The following is a 17,783-nucleotide window of genomic DNA, read 5'->3' as shown; positions in this document are numbered from 1 at the left end:
GAAATTAGCGTTACTATGTGTCAATTAGAGTAGTCAATCCAATACTAAAAAGAGACAAGGGTTGGCCAGAATGTAGTGTAAAGTGAAACTATATCACCCTACAGGTAAAGTTTGTAAATTTTTACATCCACTTTGGAAATCAGTATCACACTGTCTTCCAAAGGCATTCATGCCATTCCCTTCCTAGGTTTATCCTAGGAGAATTTTTTTTTTAAAAGGCATCTGTAAAAACACTTTCACATAAATGTTCATAACTCTTTTATTCACAGTACCCCTGCAAAGGAAACAACCAAATGCCCCTTCAAATAGGAGAACAGATAAACAAACTGCAGTGTATTCATTCAAGAGTGATGCCCATTAATTAAAGGGAATGTACAGATGACACACTCAACAATGTGGGTAATTTCAGAGGTATTATACTGAGTAGAAGGAGCTATAAATGAAAGAGTTTGCACTCTCTTCTACTTTGGAGTTCCAAAAGAGGTAAAATTAGCCTAGAGTGAAAGAAATCATTGCAGTGCTTACCTCTGGTGATATGGAAATTTTTTTTAGTCTTGACAGGTGTTATAGATGTTATTTGTATCTGCATTTGTCAAAATGTATTGAACTGATTCTCTGAATTTCTTTTTATGTAAATTATGACTCAGTAAAAAGACATAAAAAGAAAAAAAGTCATTGTTCAACATTAGAGGAAGAGGAATTTAATCCAAAGATTATGTATTTTAGTACTTTTATTATTGACTTCTTTTCTGAAGGGCTTTCACTGGAAAAGGCAGTGACGAAGCACAGAAAATACCTTAAAAGTCATCTATTTTCCAGTATTTTCATTTTACAGATGATGATCACTTCAAAAGAAATTGTAGGGAGGGCTACGTATAGTGGATCATGCCTGTAATCCCAGTTATGCAGAAGGCATAAGAAGAAGGATCACAGTCCAAGACCAGCCAAGCAAAAAGCACAAGACCCTATCTGAAAATTGAGTCATGGGGCCATGACTCAGGTGGTAGAACACCTCCCTAGCAAGTGTGAAATTCTAAATTCAATCCCCAGTACCACCCCCGAAAAGAGAGAGAGAGAGAGAGAGAGAAAAGAAAATGAAGAAAGAAAGAAATTGTAGGAAAACACTAGCATTTCATATCATGTAATAAATCTCACTGCTCTTCTTGAGAGCGGGGGCAGATTTAAGTGAGTCTGCAGAGCGTCATTTGAGGGAGTCAGGAGTCACGGCCTGGCGTGGTCATGTGACCTGTGTCTGGATGCTTCTGCTGGACTCTGATCAACACAAGATGAACTGTCAGAAAATTAGTGGCCCTTGTCCTGGATGGAGATCTCTGTTCCAGGCATCTATCCAGGGGCAATACTGGAATATTTAGGCAACCGACATCATTGACACTTTTACTCCAAACTTCCAGTGAACTCTGAAAATGTAAAGCCTAGAATCCCTGGATGAATGGAGATCATTGTTTTTGAAGTTAACAGCAAAAACTTTTCTGAATTCTGGTAAGACTTGTTCTGAGAAGAAGGAATCTTATCTTTAAAATATGCCACTTGTTCACAGGCCCACTTGGGTCTATGTTAATTTGTAAAGGAAGGAAGAGAGTAAATGGTTGATTTCCTCTGTTGTAAATAGAACAAGCTATGAGATCCAGATAGACATAGTCTACTCTAAAAGTGACAGAAAATTTCTTTATTAAAATGACATAGAAGTTTACACACACGCACAGGAAATCAATGTGAGTCAACTCCCTGTATAGCTATCCTTATCTCAACCAGCAAAAACACTTGTTCCTTCCTATTATTGCTTATACTCTCTCTACAACAAAATTAGAGATAAGGGCAAAATAGTTTCTGCTGGGTATTGAGAGGGTGGGGGAGGAGAGGGAGGGGGCGGAGTGGGTGGTAAGGGAGGGGGTGGGGACAGGGGGGAGAAATGACCCAAGCCTTGTATGCACATATGAATAATAAAACAATAAAAAAAATGGCATATGAAAAAAATGGTTGATGGACTTCATATACCTATAGGAAATAGAACAAAGTAACCTCTTACAATTGCTTTAAGTGGGGTGGGGAGGGGATTGAGAGGAAAAGACAATGGGGGCAATGTAACTAATGTACAGTATAAGCCTAATCGAATTTGTCACTATGAATCCTCCCCTGTATAATGAATAAATCCTAATAAAAAATTTTATAATAAAAAATGGTCAAGATAATAAGGAGGAAAAACAAATGTGAATTAACTGAACTGAAGGTTTATTTATTTTGCAAAAGAATGCAACCGATAGGAAATCAACTGAATGAATAATGTATTAAACTATTCCAAGAAGATAAAGAATTAGTTTTCCAAAACAAATCAAAACAAAATTCAAAGAAACAATTGCACTGTTCATTTACTGCAATATTTGTTTATAGTAAAGTCCAGAAAAATTGGTTTCCAATCTGCTTTTTCAGGCTCTCTGAGGAAAAGAGAAGATACCTATGGTTCTACCGCTTCTACTGCAACAATGAAAACTGCTCCCTCCCCCTGGTCCTGGGCAGTGCCCCTGGATGGGATGAAAACACTGTGTGTGAAATGCATGCCATTTTGAGACGGTGGACATTCTCTCATCCGTTAGAAGCACTTGGCCTTTTGACTTCCAGGTAAGAATTTCAATAACGAACATGACATTACTGGCTAAGGAGGACTTCTTAAATAGGAAAAATATGGGAACATATGATTAATTCAATAGTTATTCTGTTTGTTCCCAATTTCAATAGCTATGGATATTAATTTTAGATAAATGTAAGCTATGAATATAAATTTCAAATGAGTCTAAGCTATAATTGTAATCACACTAAATGTGAAGTCTAATTAATGGTCATAGTTTCTTAAATGAAGAATTTAGTCTCTTGGAAAGAAACAACCAAAATTTAAATGGGGGAAAAATAATATCCCCTACTCCTCTCTCTCTTGAAATAAAGTCAAAAGTGCTATTAAAGCACATTATATATCATATGGAAATATCACAATGAAATCCCTTTGCACAATTAATATATGCTAATAAAAAAGAAAAACTGTGAAAGTCCTTAAAAATTAAGACTTTGTTTTACTATTGAAATGTGTAATGTTTGGCAAAACTCATGGAGTTTAGCATGATAATAATGATGAGAATAAAAGGAGAAAACCTATTCTTGCAAGTTCTCCAGATCTTCCTGTGGCACAAATGCATGGGACAGATCATCCTGTTAGGGAGAAGCATGGGAGCAAGTGTGGGAACTGGCAGGGGTGCAGCAGAAACAGCCTTTCATTGGTTTCCCTTCTGTAGTCAAAGCCAAAAACAGATATTGGTGACTGACAATGGTGTTGGCTCACTGATGCCACTAAGGCCTTCAGTGTCTACAGCCAGGCAAGAATTGTGAAATCTAGCCCTACTCTGAATATGCTCTTAAGGACTTCAGGAAGGGAGAAGGTGGCAGAGGGAGTAACACAAAATAATTTCAAAATGACTTCTTTAGGTTGATTTACAAATTGGGTTGTTTCTAAATCTCCTGGGGTAGACAATAAGGAGAAAGGGTTGTTTTTTTTTTTCCCTACTGTAACAATTTCTAGCTTCTTCTCACTCATCAAGCTCAAATTTATCAAAATTATCTTTTGAGACCCCCCCTTTGAAGATTTTATTAATTTTACGGTTTCTTCTGTTAAATCATTTCTGTTCAGACACCTAATTCTTCCTTTTTATAGAAAGGAATTGATAGACATGGTAGATGATAGATAGATAGATACATACATACATACATACATGGATATATAGATGCATAGATAGATAGGTAGATATTTCTATTATTTAAGGCTGGAGCCTTTCCTGCTTTTTCTGCAGTGCCTGCCTGATCAACCCATTGTAGACTTGGTCAATTCTGCCTAGGGCACCGCTCTATTGCTTTATAAATTACATTTTATTGCAGTGTATTTATGTGCAACATGAAAATGTGCAAGTGTTCATCAACATTAGACAGACAACTACTCATGAAGGACAGATCATCTTAGTGTTTCTATTTCTTAAACATTTAATAACCCCAGGACTTAACCCCGGGACTTAGTAATTGCTCAATGTTAAACCAATCACTTCTAAAACATATTATGTAATAATAATGTATTCTAAATACATTTAATGAACAAAAAAAAGGGCAGTTCCAACAACAGAAAGATCCCGACACAGACTGTCATCTATGCTCTTCCACAAAGTGGCCAAAAATTCTCCACACCTTGTTTAAAAACACCCAAGATGTTCAGCCCTGAATTTAAGCAGCACTTGTAACCCAGTCCATTCTGGTTTCAAGTTCAAAGGCATCAGGCTGGTCCTGTGGGTTAGCAGCTAATCCATTTTCTTATTTGTTTCCTATATCATCAGGTACAGATGAATGAATTAATAAAATATGGATGCGGTAAGAGAATAAATGAACAATTGATTGGGATCATTCACAGTTCATTATGCTAACATTTAATGATTATCTTGGAAATGATAAGTTCTCATTTACATCTCAGTCCTAACTTCTTTGGCTGGTTTGCATATAAAGAACAGCCAAAATCTGTAAAATTATTTTACTAAATTCTAGTTGATTTTTGCTGAAGAAAGTTCTAAAATAATAGCGCAATTATTATTTTGTCATTACTGAATTCATTAGCTAATGGAGGATTAGTTCAAATGTGATAGCAACCACTGACAGAGCAAGGGAAAATATCAGAAAATAATAAAAGAATTATATCCTGAATATATAAAAGCTGTGAAAACTCAACAGCAAAAAGATAAATAACTTACATTTTTAATGTAAGCTCCCAAGAAAAGGCATTCCCCAAGAAAATACACAAATATTCTACAAGCTCATGAAACAAAATATCAATATCATTAATTCCTTGGGAAATAAAATTGAAAACCACAAGAGATACTAATTTCCCACTCACTAGGATTAGTTATAATCCCAAAAGATAAAAACAAATAGTGTTGTGGAAAAATTAGCAACCTCAAAGATCTTTGGTGAGAAGGCAACAGTGGGTGCATCCACACTGGAAAACTGTGTGGCCATTCCATAAATGTTAAACCTCATGTGACCTCACAATTTTACGCCTAAGTAGATACATAAAGTAAATGAAAAATATGTCCATTCCAAGTCTCATGCACAAATGTTCACAGCATCATTCCTTACTATAGCCAAAAAGATGTAAACAACTCAAATGGCTACTAACTTAAGAATATACAAATAAAATGTGATATATCTACTCAATAATAAAAAGGAATAAATATTGATCTATGCTACAACATAGATGAACTTTGAAAGCAGTATGCTAAGAGAAAGAAGCCACTTATAAATGATCACATACTGTATGATTCAGTTTCTATGGATTCTGTGAAATAGGCAAATCAATAGAGACAGTAAGTAGATTTGTGGTTGACTCAGAATTGGGAAGACAGGAAAGAAATGGAGAAGACTGCCAATGGGTATGAAGAATTTCTGTGGTTATGGTTCCACAGATCTGGGGGAAAAAAAACACATTGAACTTTATACTTTAAATGAGGTAAATTGTATGGTATTTGAATTACATCTTCATAAAGCTGTTTAATTTTTTTAAAAAATTATTATTAAGGTAAAAGCAATGAATTTCCATTATATCTTTGGAGCATAATTTTCTAATGTGACAACTTACTAAATTTTCTAAAGGAATGACTTTTTAAAAAAATTGGTTTATTAAGATGTACTTTAGACTATAGGTTATCTAAAAGCATTTAAATGTCAACCAAAATTTTTGTAAAGTATGTGGAATATTTCTTACAAAAACCTTTATACAATGAAAATTGCAATACTACTTTGTTTGCTGCTCATTTATAAAATGAAAGGGCTGGACTGGTGGAATGGATCAAGTGGTAGAGCACCTTCCTAACAAGTGTGAGGCCCTGATTCCAAAGCCCAGTGCCACCAAAAAAAACCCAAAAAAGAATTAATAAAATGAGAGGATTGAGTGGATGGACTTCAATTTCCCCTGTTCCCTAAGAACTGAACATAATTCTGCTTCTTTACCTAAACATCCTGGAAATCTATTCTACTCACTTATCCAAGTTTTACTTACTGCCCCTGGAAACCATCTCACTTGAATGTCCACAAAACTCCATAAGACAAATACTATTATTATTCTAATTTTTTTAGAAAACTGAGACTTAGGTTAAGTTGCCCCATGTGACAAAGTAAATCGAGGAGCTACGAGTCAAGTCCAGGCATTCATGAAAGTTAAGCATACCATCTCAACCAACATGTTTCACTCCAGGCTATTAACATCTTAAATATATCACCTATCCCCAAATAGGTTTTTTAAATTAAAATAGTAACGCTCAACTATCTTATCATGTTCAGTTGTTTTTATTTCACTTTGTAATTTTTCTCCAAATAATCTTATTTTAATAATCAGATTACAAGAAGTACTTTCAAAGTGAGGACTGTTTATTAAGCTTCACTCAGGGAACTTAGTTGAATCTTGATTCACTTGAACACTGTGAAGTTCCTTATCATGCACCAAATAAGGTCACTGCAAAGGTTGGCATATTTCCATTGTAGTCATCCTGTGACTCCCACTCGCAGTTTAACTGAACTATTAAAAAAACTCAAGGACAAGCTGTTTCCAGAAATGAACCTTTCAACTTCTCTAAATTCAAAAGCTGACTTTTCTGAGAACAAACAGTATGTGCTTGTTAAGTGAGTTGTCAGAGTGAGTTCTTCAGAGTTCTCTATTTTTTTCCTCCTTTGAATAGTCTGTTTTTTTAAATGGTTTAACCTCTTAAGAACCTGTGTGGTCCATTTTGAGCTTGGAGAATTTTTACTATTGTTGTTTACTTTATCCTGTCTGAAGATTTGCTACCTCCTTTTCATTTAATTTTATCAAGAGACGTGATAAAAAAATTTAATGTACACAGAATGGGCTATAGAGTGATAATACTGGCACTACTCCATGCCAACAGAGTGCTCACTGGGTACTGATACTTCCATTAGAGAAGACAGAGCTGGCAGAGTAACAGAGACCCAGGGCTGAGGTCTGTAGTTCTTAGCATTTGGCTGCTATTTTCCTGAACCCTGGTGCACAGGCACACTATTCAACTAGTAATAGCTAGTAGAAATTACACAAGGAATTAAAAGTCAGTTCAAGGAAAATATTCTTTTAAAAATAGCGATACTGAATTACCATCCAAGAATTACATCAGGAGCTTAAATAAATGTTTGACAAAGTACCAAAACTTGCCACCCCACATGTTTTGTAGGAAGAAAAGCAATATTTAACAGGCACTGTCTCAGCTTCCAAAATCAGCTTCCTTGGAAAAATGTTTCACAAAAATATTTGTGCCAAACTACTGTTTATTGTAGAGATTAATTTATACTAAAGCCAGTCTTGACTATCACTGTAAATAGGAAGAATAAAATTTGCAATAGTGAGACAGTTAAAATTTCCATATTTGACTGGATAATCAAGTGATTGATGATGGCATACCTCTTCCATTTATTTTATTGAGCAAAAGTATGTGTACAGGAAAACTGTTGTATACTGAATCAAAGAGAAAAGAATAAGCCATAGTGACTGTCTCTAAAAAGCAATGTATAAGGAAAGACTCAAGCTAGAGGTCACCACACAATGTGTAAGTAGTAAGTACTATATGAGCCCATAAGAGACAGAAGCAAACTATTTCAGAAAAAGTAGGAAATCTTCACAAAGAAATTGAATTCTGACTTGAAATATTCATAAAAATTTCCTGAAGAAAGACTAGCATGTGCATGGCTATGGAGGTTCCAAAAAGTGAATAATTTAATATGATACAATTGTATTGGGAGACGAGGTTAAAATAGGTGGTTCCATTTAGATTGTTTAGGGCATTATAAGGTAGGTAAAAGTATGGATTTGTAACAGCAATCTATAGAATTTTGTTAAGACTGGGAGTCATATAAGTAGACTTATAATACAAAATGATAATTCACCAATGTGAAGGATGGATTTTCAAAAGGGGAAAGTGAGAGCAAGGATTTTAAGTAGATGTCAGGTATTAGAATAATCCATTTGAAAATGGCCTTGACTTGAACTCTGTAGTAGTAGAGATCCATAGAGCAGAACTGAGAGATATTTAGGGGAAAGTAATAGAGAGGAAAGAAGACTTTGAGCTTCCTGATTTTGGCGGTAGAAAATTATGTCATTAACCAAGACAAGGGTGTTAAAAGGAAGAGCAAATGTGGTTAGTGAAAGTTGAAGAGTGCTACTTTAGACATGTTACATTTTTTAAAACCTTAAAATGGAACATCTAAGAGATGCTGGTATACATTTCTTAAACAGATCTGAAGCTTAGAAGAGAAATCAAACCTTGAAAAACAACAAGAGCAGTGATTGAAACCAAAGAAGCAGAAGAGGTAAAACTGTAGAAATGTAGAGAAAATCAGAAGGGGGTCAAAGATAGGACTGTGGAGAACAGCAACATTTAAAACAGAAAAAGAAAGGCCAAGAAAGGTAAAAGGGAAATCAGTGGCCAAGAAATTGGAGTACTCCCAGGAAAAGGGTGTCATTCGTAAAAAGATTTTCCAAGGTTTTAGGGAAGAATTAAATAGAACTACATCTAAAAATTTAATAAATTTGGAAATACAGTGGCCAATGATATTAGTGACAGCAGTTTTTTATTAGCATCTATTAGCTGTACAAGGGGATTTCATTGTGATGTTTACACATGTACTCACAATGTATCTTAATTATAGTTACCCCCATTGGTGTTTTTAATTAACAGATCTTTTACTATATGTATGCATTGTAGAAAGATTGAGTCAAACTATTTAACATCCAGCTTATCATTTTTGTGATGAGAACATTTAAAAATCTCTTCCTTTTGCAGTTTTGAAATTTAGAATACACTGTTCCTGTGGTCACCATGCAGTGCAATAAGTCACAAAAACTTCTCTTCCAGTCTTACTGGAACTTTGTCTGCTTTGATCTCCCTTTTACTCATCCTTGCAGCCTCCAGTATCCACTTTTCTACTCTTTGTTTCTATGGGATCAGTTTCTTTTTAGATTTTATAAATCAGTGATATCATACAGTATTTATCTTTCTATGACTGGTTTATTTCACTTATTATAATATATCCAGCATCATCTATACTTTCAAGAATGACAGGATTTCTTTTTGCAAGGCTCTCTAGTACTCCTATGTGGACATATACCACATTTTCTTGATCCATGCATTGATAGACACTTAGATTGCCTCCTTATTTAGACTACTATGAACAATGTGGAAACAAACATGGAGCACATTCTTCAACATAGCAACTTCAAGTGGGATTTCTGTGTTATATGTTTTTAGGGAAATTGGATTCCATGCTTTAAGTTACTGGAGAAAAAAGGAATGAAATAAATGGGGCCTCTTGGAATAGGTGATGGTATAGGATGGAATAGGAAATTGATGATAAAGGCAAGAATAAAGCTAAAGTTAGAAGAGGTTCAAAAAAGAATTTGAGGTTTAAGCTTGTATGACTGTTTAAATAAAAAAGCTTCGAGCATTTTTACAAACTGAGGGGAAGGATTCATGATGAGAAAAAGTTAAAAAATAATAACAAGCAGAAGAAGCATGGCGATACACTGAGAATGAGGAAGGTAAATTGCAAAAAGCCAGGGATATGTATCTGCGTTGGTGTACGTGTAGAGAATCTCTTGAATTACTTCTAAGTTTTATGTTTCACAGCAGGAACTTTGAATTTAGACATATATTGCTTTGTCACTTAATACTTGAATGAGTTGGGCAGGTTTTTTCATCTATAAGATGGGGATTAATAACATATGCACCTTCTTAGATTACTGTCCAGAATAAATCAAGTAAGTATAGATGAGAGCATTCAATAAACCATATTTAACATCATCACTCTCTCCATAATTACATTTTAAAAGAAATTAGGGGTAGAGGTATAATTCAAGTGATAAAGTGTTTGTCTAGCAAGCACAAGGTCCTGGGTTCAATCCCCAGTACCACAAAAAACAATTTTTTTAAAAGTTGAAAGTTTTCACATTCTTTCAGTGTAAAACTAAAATATCAATAAATCCATGGAAAATATTTCCTTTCTAGTAAGTAAAATCTTAAATTCATTTATATGATTAAACTTACATAACAGAAGAGTTAACACCTTAATAAATATTTCACAATTAAATGACAGTCTATGAAGCACTTTTACAATAAATTATATGATCTGATGTAGAGAATAACCTATTTAATATTATTTCCAACATCTACAATTAACCCATTTTACTGATCCCAATTATACAGATAAAGAAATTGAAGTCCATCCATTTTGCTCAACCACTATTCAGCATATGGTCTGCTCATGCTGGATTTGTCATTAGTCCCGGAAGGTAGCAAATTTAGCAAAAAGAAACAGTATTTCTATTTGGAGTTTCTGTTTTCTGAAACAGGCCTTTACCAAATTGCAAATGCAAAACAACAGTGTTATGACAGTAGTGAATGAATGAATCATGATTCTAAGATCACGTTTAATAAAGAAAGCAATCCTTTTCTTCAGAGTGGAAAAAGTCTTGCCCAAGCAAGTTATGTTTGAGCTCGGATCCAAAGGATGAGTGGAAAAGAACTGGTGAAAGAGGAAGAATGAGGGAAGGGTTTGCTGAGGGAAGCACACCTAAGTATGCATAGGTCCTAGGACTACAATTGCTTGTAGGAAACAGAAACAGCTGGTGTGCCTGGGGTGCAGAGAAGTGTATGATGTTGGATGAACAGACGTGGTAAGACAGAACTGGAAGACCATGACATGGACTTCTATACTGAACCACCTTAGGCCACTTTGTCCTGATTCTTGTAGCAATGGGAAGGCATAAATGAATCTAAGTAACAAAATCACTTGAACATATTTCTTTGAAACCAGATCACACTGGTTTCAAAAAGAGGCATAGATTGCTGAGAAAAACAAAAGTAAATGAGAGAATGTCAGTTAGGAAGCTATGGAAGTATCCCAGGTGTCAGAGAATAGCAAGTCACCCCAGGCAATTGGCAGTAGCACTGTAATAAAATGAACAGAATGTGCAAACAGTCAGGTGCAACACTGCAACATTGAATGGTGGGCCAGTGAAGAGGAGAGGTGATAAGGATTGTGCCTGCATTTGTATTTTACATAACTAAGTAACATTCACCAAAATGGGGCACACTAGATGATAAATAAATTTCACAAGAAGATTCTTTTCATTCTGGTTGGGAGATGTTAGCTTTGGGTTGTGCTTTAAATAACTGAATTTATAGATCTGGTGATACAAATGAGTAATCTAAGCTAGAGACTTCAACCTGCAAATCATTCAAGGATATAGATGAATTGCTTAGAGAAAAAGCATATGGTATAGGAAAAGAACAGCCTTGACATAAAGACTCAAAATTCCTTACCCTTTTTTGGCCTGTCATGCTTTTACATGTCACGTTTATTTTATTTATTTATTCATTTTGGTACTACTGAAGTTTGAACTCAGGGAAAGTGTTCTACCACTTGACACATGCCTCTAAGTGTTAATGGCAAAGTGGTGTTTTCAAAAGACTTTGGTTCTTGCATTCCTGCATGGAAGAATCCAAGCAGAACACAAGGGTGTAAATGGGGTTTATTAAAATTTAGGGAAAGGGAAATACAAAGGGAGCACGGTGGGGTGCAGGTGGAGTTCCACTGGCAGAGAGTGTATTTTTCTTTATCAGGTGCTTTTAAAACCTACACTAACCCATGAGAAGGGCAGAACCACAAGATTCCCACCCAATAATAAATGAGTGGGGAGGGCATGGGCAGTTCCCAGCCAGATGCAGGTGGTCTGGGCCATCCTTGGGCAACCTACATCAACCCCCAGCTTGTCCTCCTTCTAAGCTTGCTTCATAGTGTGGCATGTCGTGTTTAATGTATCCAAACACAAAACCTATGTGGTTTGCTCTTTACACTACTTGCTTTATGTAAGTGACTTTTAAAGCTTGTCCACAACTTTTTAAGCTTGTCCAATTATATAAGAACAAAATCAAGAATTGTGAGCAGTAATTTTAATTCATCAATACTCTGACTACATAGTGAATTCCCAAGTTCTCTGTGCACAACCACAGACCATCCATCAGAAAGTATCTCTGTATAGTTTCTCTGTCTCGGTGGGTCTGGGATTCATTATAACTCCTTTTCATTCACGATAATGCCAACTAGACAAGACACATGGCTACTATTGTGTTTATATCGATCTATTTAGAATGTGATAAATAAATAATCTACCCATGCTAGGCTTGCTGTTTTATATAGAAGTGTATGTGATAATATCTAGTCAAAAGACTAAAGATTCTTTCTAGAATTACAGTAAAAATTCTATTAGCCTAAACTCTGGATATTTGCAGTCTGGTTTCAGTGCCAGCAAACAAGTGATCTTGGGAAAATTATCTAATCTCACTGAGTTTCAGATTCTCATCTGTGTAACACAGAGACTGAACCAGGTTTCCATGTTTCCTAGGAACCTAGTACTCTTAACCATATAAAAATCCTTGAGGCATATGAATTATTCAGTAGACAGAAGTTTGTAATCATCTTAAAGAATCCTTTTTCATCATTTTGGTTGGAAAAAATTTCTGCTGTCACATCTGATCACTTTTAGTACTAGAAACATAGCAGACATATTCATATTGACATTTTTCTTCCAAGTTGATGGTGAGTGTGTCATCAGACTCAAAACCTATTGGAGAAACAGTTCTGTACTTCTGATGGTTTTCTAATTCTAACCTGACATTGGAGCTTTTAACTGTGAATAGCCTCCTGGCATTCTGCATGAATTCTTGCAGTGTATTCTGAAGGCTGACATTTCTGTTATGATTAAATTTGATCTCAGATTTCTTTGCTTTTCAGTTTACTCAAAGATGCTTTTTTTCAAAAGGTTGACATTGTTACATTGCATTTAGCTTTCACCCATCACTTCAAAAGTTCTTTGAGTAAGATATTGTCCCTAAATTATTTTTCAAATTAGAAAGAGAAGAACAAGAGATAAAAACAATGTTATGGAGGGAAAATAAAATACAAGTGACAAAAATAAGCAAAATAGAAGAAGTTAAAAGGTATATTTTTTAGTGTTGAAATTTCATTTCATGAGTCCACTGAACCCATTGAAGTTTGCTTGAATCCTCTGTGATATGCTTGTATTCCTCTAAGATAGCAATTGTAAAAGTTAGGGGAAAAAAAGAATTCTCAAACCCAAATATTGGCCAGATGACTTCAGAGGCAGTTTGTAGGTTAATGTCTGCTGTCTTAGAAACAGATTGCCCATGCTGTTCCCTTGCCCCTGCAGCATTAACATATGCAAAACCACGTTATACAACAGAGTTCTGAAAGGGATGACCAAAATCCCAAAAGTATTCACAGGGTTGTCATTAAGACCGAAATTGTTTCCATTTTTATTCTAAAATGGCTGTGTCGTTGTGCAGCAATGTTGTGCCTCATGAGTATAGAGTGGAGATTCCCACAGGTTTCATGATGGAAATATTTCAAAAAAATTAATGTAAGCACAGATAAAAGAATCTAGGTGTCTTCTATTCAGTCAGACATTGAAGAGATGTGCAAAAAATGTAAAATGGCATCACTCTTCTCTCTTAATATTTTCTTGTTTTTAAAAATATAACTATTTTCATTGAAATGAAATTAGTTAGCATGAAATGGGTATATTAATATTATTTTAAATGAATTTAAAATATTTCTTAAATGTCCTTATTTTATTTCTATTATGATAATCACTGTAGATGGATAGATAGATAGAAGATACCAAAATACTTTGGAATCTTTTTTTTTTCATTTTTCTTTTATTATTCATATGTGCATACAAGGATTGGTTCATTTCTCCCCCCTGCCCCCACCCCCTCCCTTACCACCCACTCCTCCCCCTCCCTCTCCCCCCCCAATACCCAGCAGAAACTATTTTGCCCTTATTTCTAATTTTGTTGTAGAGAGAGTATAAGCAGTAATAGGAAGGAACAAGAGTTTTTGCTGGTTGAGATAAGGATAGCTATACAGGGCATTGACTCACATTGATTTCCTGTGCGTGGGTGTTACCTTCTAGGTTAATTCTTTTTGATATAACCTTTTCTCTAGTACCTGTTCCCCTTTTCCTATTGGCCTCAGTTGCTTTAAGGTATCTGCTTTAGTTTCTCTGCGTTAAGGGCAACAAATGCTAGCTAGTTTTTTAGGTGTTGGAATCTTCATTAATTGTTAAGAATGTAAAATTATCCTGAGTCTAAGAACTGAACTCAGGAAAATTTTACAAACAATTAGAAAATAGATAATTTTCTGGTGGAGCAAACCCCCAACACTGGTCAGTTATCAAATTGTCCTTGATCCAGAGTTACACAAACACTTGGAACTCCACCTTTCCTCTTTCCTGCATGTCAGCACCACCATTCCACCTTGATCCTTTACTTGATCCTAAACCTCGTGTTTAGTCTATGTTGTTGCCAAGAGACAATGCTATTTCACTGAAATTCGTTGGGAAAAGTTCATCTTGAAATTGCTTTAATTTTACTTAATCTTTTCAACTTTTGAGTTTTTAGTCAGATGTCTTTGATTCTTTTCCATCAACCTTGACAATCTTAGTCTCCAAAAAGTCTTCCTCCATTGTGTCTCAGAGTTCTCACTAGACAATAGACCATGTTTGATTTTTAGGTAATTAGCAATACGGCAAGGAGTTATAATTATGTTAGCTATGAGATATTCTCCTTTACAAATCCTAGATTGCCAATTGTTATCTTAATCTAGAGGCCAACTAAACCCTGAATCCTAAAACAGAAATATGTTTTGTTTTGCTGCCCTATTCAGACATGCTCGGGAAACTAAGTAATTGGAGTTGCTGAGATAAACGTTTAGAAAAGGATGGATATCTTTGAGGAAGTGACTATTTCACATGGACTCTTGTTATACCTAGTTTTAAAACATTTTTATAAGGAACATTTCCTTCACCTACAAGATCTCCTGCCCCAAAAATAGTAGCAATCCACCAAAAGGATCTTCTTCCTATCTCAGACCAAATCTTCACTTATGACATTGTAATTATCTATTTCCTGGTTGATTATAAGGGAGACTCTTTTCTTTTCCTGTTTTTAAATTGATGGGTGTGAGGTTTGAACTCAGGGCTTCACATTTGCCAAGCAGGAGCTCTACCACTTGAACCACATCTCTAATCCATTTTGTTCTGGTGACTTTGGAGATGGGGTCTCTTGAACTAATTGGCCAGGGTGACCTATGATCAGCCAAACTGTGATCTTCCAGTCTCAGCCTCCTGAGTAGCCAGGATCACAGGTATAGGCTTCTAGCACCTGGCATAAGAGAGTCTCTTATAAATGTAAATAAGTGAGGACCTAGTTGACATCAACCCAATGAGTCTTCTAATGTTACATTTATTTCTTCCCCATACTCAAAGTATAATGCCCAGTCCTGCAATAATTAGCAGTCTCACAGTGAGAATGGCAGGAATTATATATGTATTTTTCAAGCAAATCAAATCACTAGGAAACACAATAACGGCTTGTGGAAAATTTAAAACAGGTTGCAGGTCTTCTGTTACATATGACATTTCAGTCTGTAAATATCACACCAAAGTCAGAGAACTAATATCGGTAACCTTAACCTCATTGAAGAATGAGCTACTGAGCATGAAATGCCAACAACTGTATCCCAAAAGAATGCTTAAATAATTTCAGACAACATCACAGAGAAGAAATACCAGGATTTATGGGACATATTTGTCCATTGATCTATACCTGACTTCAGGGGACCAGAAAAGGGAAGTTGGGCATAAATTTGCAAGAGTATCATGTTAGATGAATATTTTAGTCAACTAAAGAGTAGGATGCTCCTTCTTTCACACAATAATGTCCACTCTTAAAAAGACAGATGATTTTAAACTTTTTCCTAGTGCTGGTAATGAATTTGCAATTATTCACATACTTTTATTCATTAGTTGGATGAACCTTACTTTTAAAAAAGTATGAGGCCAAGTGTAGTGGTTCACACCTGTAATCCCAACTACTTAGGAGATGAGATCAGGAGGATGATAGTCAAGGCCAGGTCAGGGAAAAGGCTAGTGATACTCCATCACAACCAATAAAGTTGTGCATGGTGGCATGAGTCTGTCATTCCAGCTCCACCAGAAGCATAAGTCGATTATGGTCCAGGAAAGTCAGGCAAAGATGTGAGACTCTATTCCAAAATAACTAAAGAAAAAAGGGCTGGCAGCATAGCTCAAGTGACAGCGTGCTTGTCTAGCAAGTGTGGAGCCCTGAGTTGAAACCCCATTACCGCCAAAAATGAAAGTTTTTAAGTTTTCAGTAGAACTGAAAAACTATAAGATCTAAGCTTAAAAAAGAATACTAAATCATTCAGATGTAACTTTCTTTCATTCAGATAATTGTCATTAATGTTTTGATTCCTCCAATCTTTTTCTTAAGTGTAATATTCCTCCAGTAATCCTAGCTGAGATCAGAAGGATCACGGTTTGAAGCCAGCCCAATAGTCAAAACCCTTTCTCCAAAATAACCAGAGCAAAATGAACTGGAAATATGGCTCAAGTGGTAGAGAACCTGCTTTGAAAGTGCAAAGCCCTGAGTTCAAACACCAATCCCAACAGAAGGGTGGATATAACAGAAGGGTGGATGTAACAGAAGGGTGAATATAATCAAAGTACAATATATGCAGTCATAATGAAACCTACTACTACAGCTAATATATGCTGAAAATAGTGTAACACTACATGAATATTTCAAAGTATTTTCTTGTCATTAAATACTCTATTACTATCTTTAGTGGCTGAATACAATCTACCATGTGTTCATAATAGCATACTTAAATATTTATTTTAGGCATTTATATTATTTCCAGTATTTTCTGCGTACACACAGCTTCACATACATTTCTGATTATATCCTTAGAATAAATTCCAAAGTAAAATTGCTGACTGATCAATAAACACATTTGTAAAGTTTTTTTCTGTATTTGAGTACATGTCACCATATACTGCCAGCAATGCACGAGAAGCCTATGTCCTAGCAATGTCACCAGCACTGCAAGAATCTCTTTAAACTTCACCAACTCTTCCTAAAATAGTCAAATGCAAGTGATGTTTGGATGTGCTTGATTGTTGAGTGAGGACTTAATGACCTCAGGATGTCACATGGCTAGTCTTATTTCCTGTTCTAGTTTCTTTCTGAACTTCAAGTGACAGTAATGAATAAATGAGACAGCCCTTTCCATCACAATGCAAAACTGTCCTTCCTGGCATTTACATCTATGAATAGAATTACATAACTTTCCTTTTGGAATATTCTATACAGCACTCCTCATTTTTTGTTTGTTTGTTTTTGGGTTTTTTTGTTGTTCTCTTGTGCCTGAAGGACATTGGGAAAAATCCTGATCTATTCCACTACCTTCAGATTTGGTTTTCTCTTACAAAAAAAATCTTCAAATTATATGAGTGGTTTTCATGTAATTAAACTCATTTAAACCAATACAAACTATCTCAGCACAGCAAGAAAAAAATTGACTCCAAGTATGAGTTTCATCATTACTGCCATCACGATTGATTCATTTTGATTCATTGCCCCCAATACAAAGGGCATGCCACTAAGTCTTAGGAATAAGAAAAGAAGATGCGGTATATCTTATCTTCAGCTGGTCTGTTCACTCATTGAGAAATGAGGACATATATTTCAAAAATTATAATAATTCCTAATACTTAACTAGCGTATACCACGAGCCCAGCA

The 17,783-nt window shown here is 35.4% G+C and overlaps 1 protein-coding gene across 1 annotated transcript in view; it reads left to right on the top strand.

Annotated features, from left to right (window-relative positions):
• Pik3c2g (phosphatidylinositol-4-phosphate 3-kinase catalytic subunit type 2 gamma) overlaps nucleotides 1-17,783 on the top strand; it is a 271,944-nt gene that overhangs the window by 30,944 nt on the left and 223,217 nt on the right. Inside the window, exon 6 of the mRNA XM_074075977.1 lies at nucleotides 2,449-2,637. Coding sequence (XP_073932078.1) covers nucleotides 2,449-2,637 — 189 coding nt within the window. The remainder of the gene's footprint in view (nucleotides 1-2,448; nucleotides 2,638-17,783) is intronic.

Source organism: Castor canadensis, chromosome 6 (assembly GCF_047511655.1).
Source record: "Castor canadensis chromosome 6, mCasCan1.hap1v2, whole genome shotgun sequence".
Classification (NCBI taxonomy): Eukaryota; Metazoa; Chordata; class Mammalia; order Rodentia; family Castoridae; genus Castor; species Castor canadensis.
Note: the sequence above shows the minus strand (reverse complement) of the source record. Positions and strands in the feature narration are given on the sequence as shown.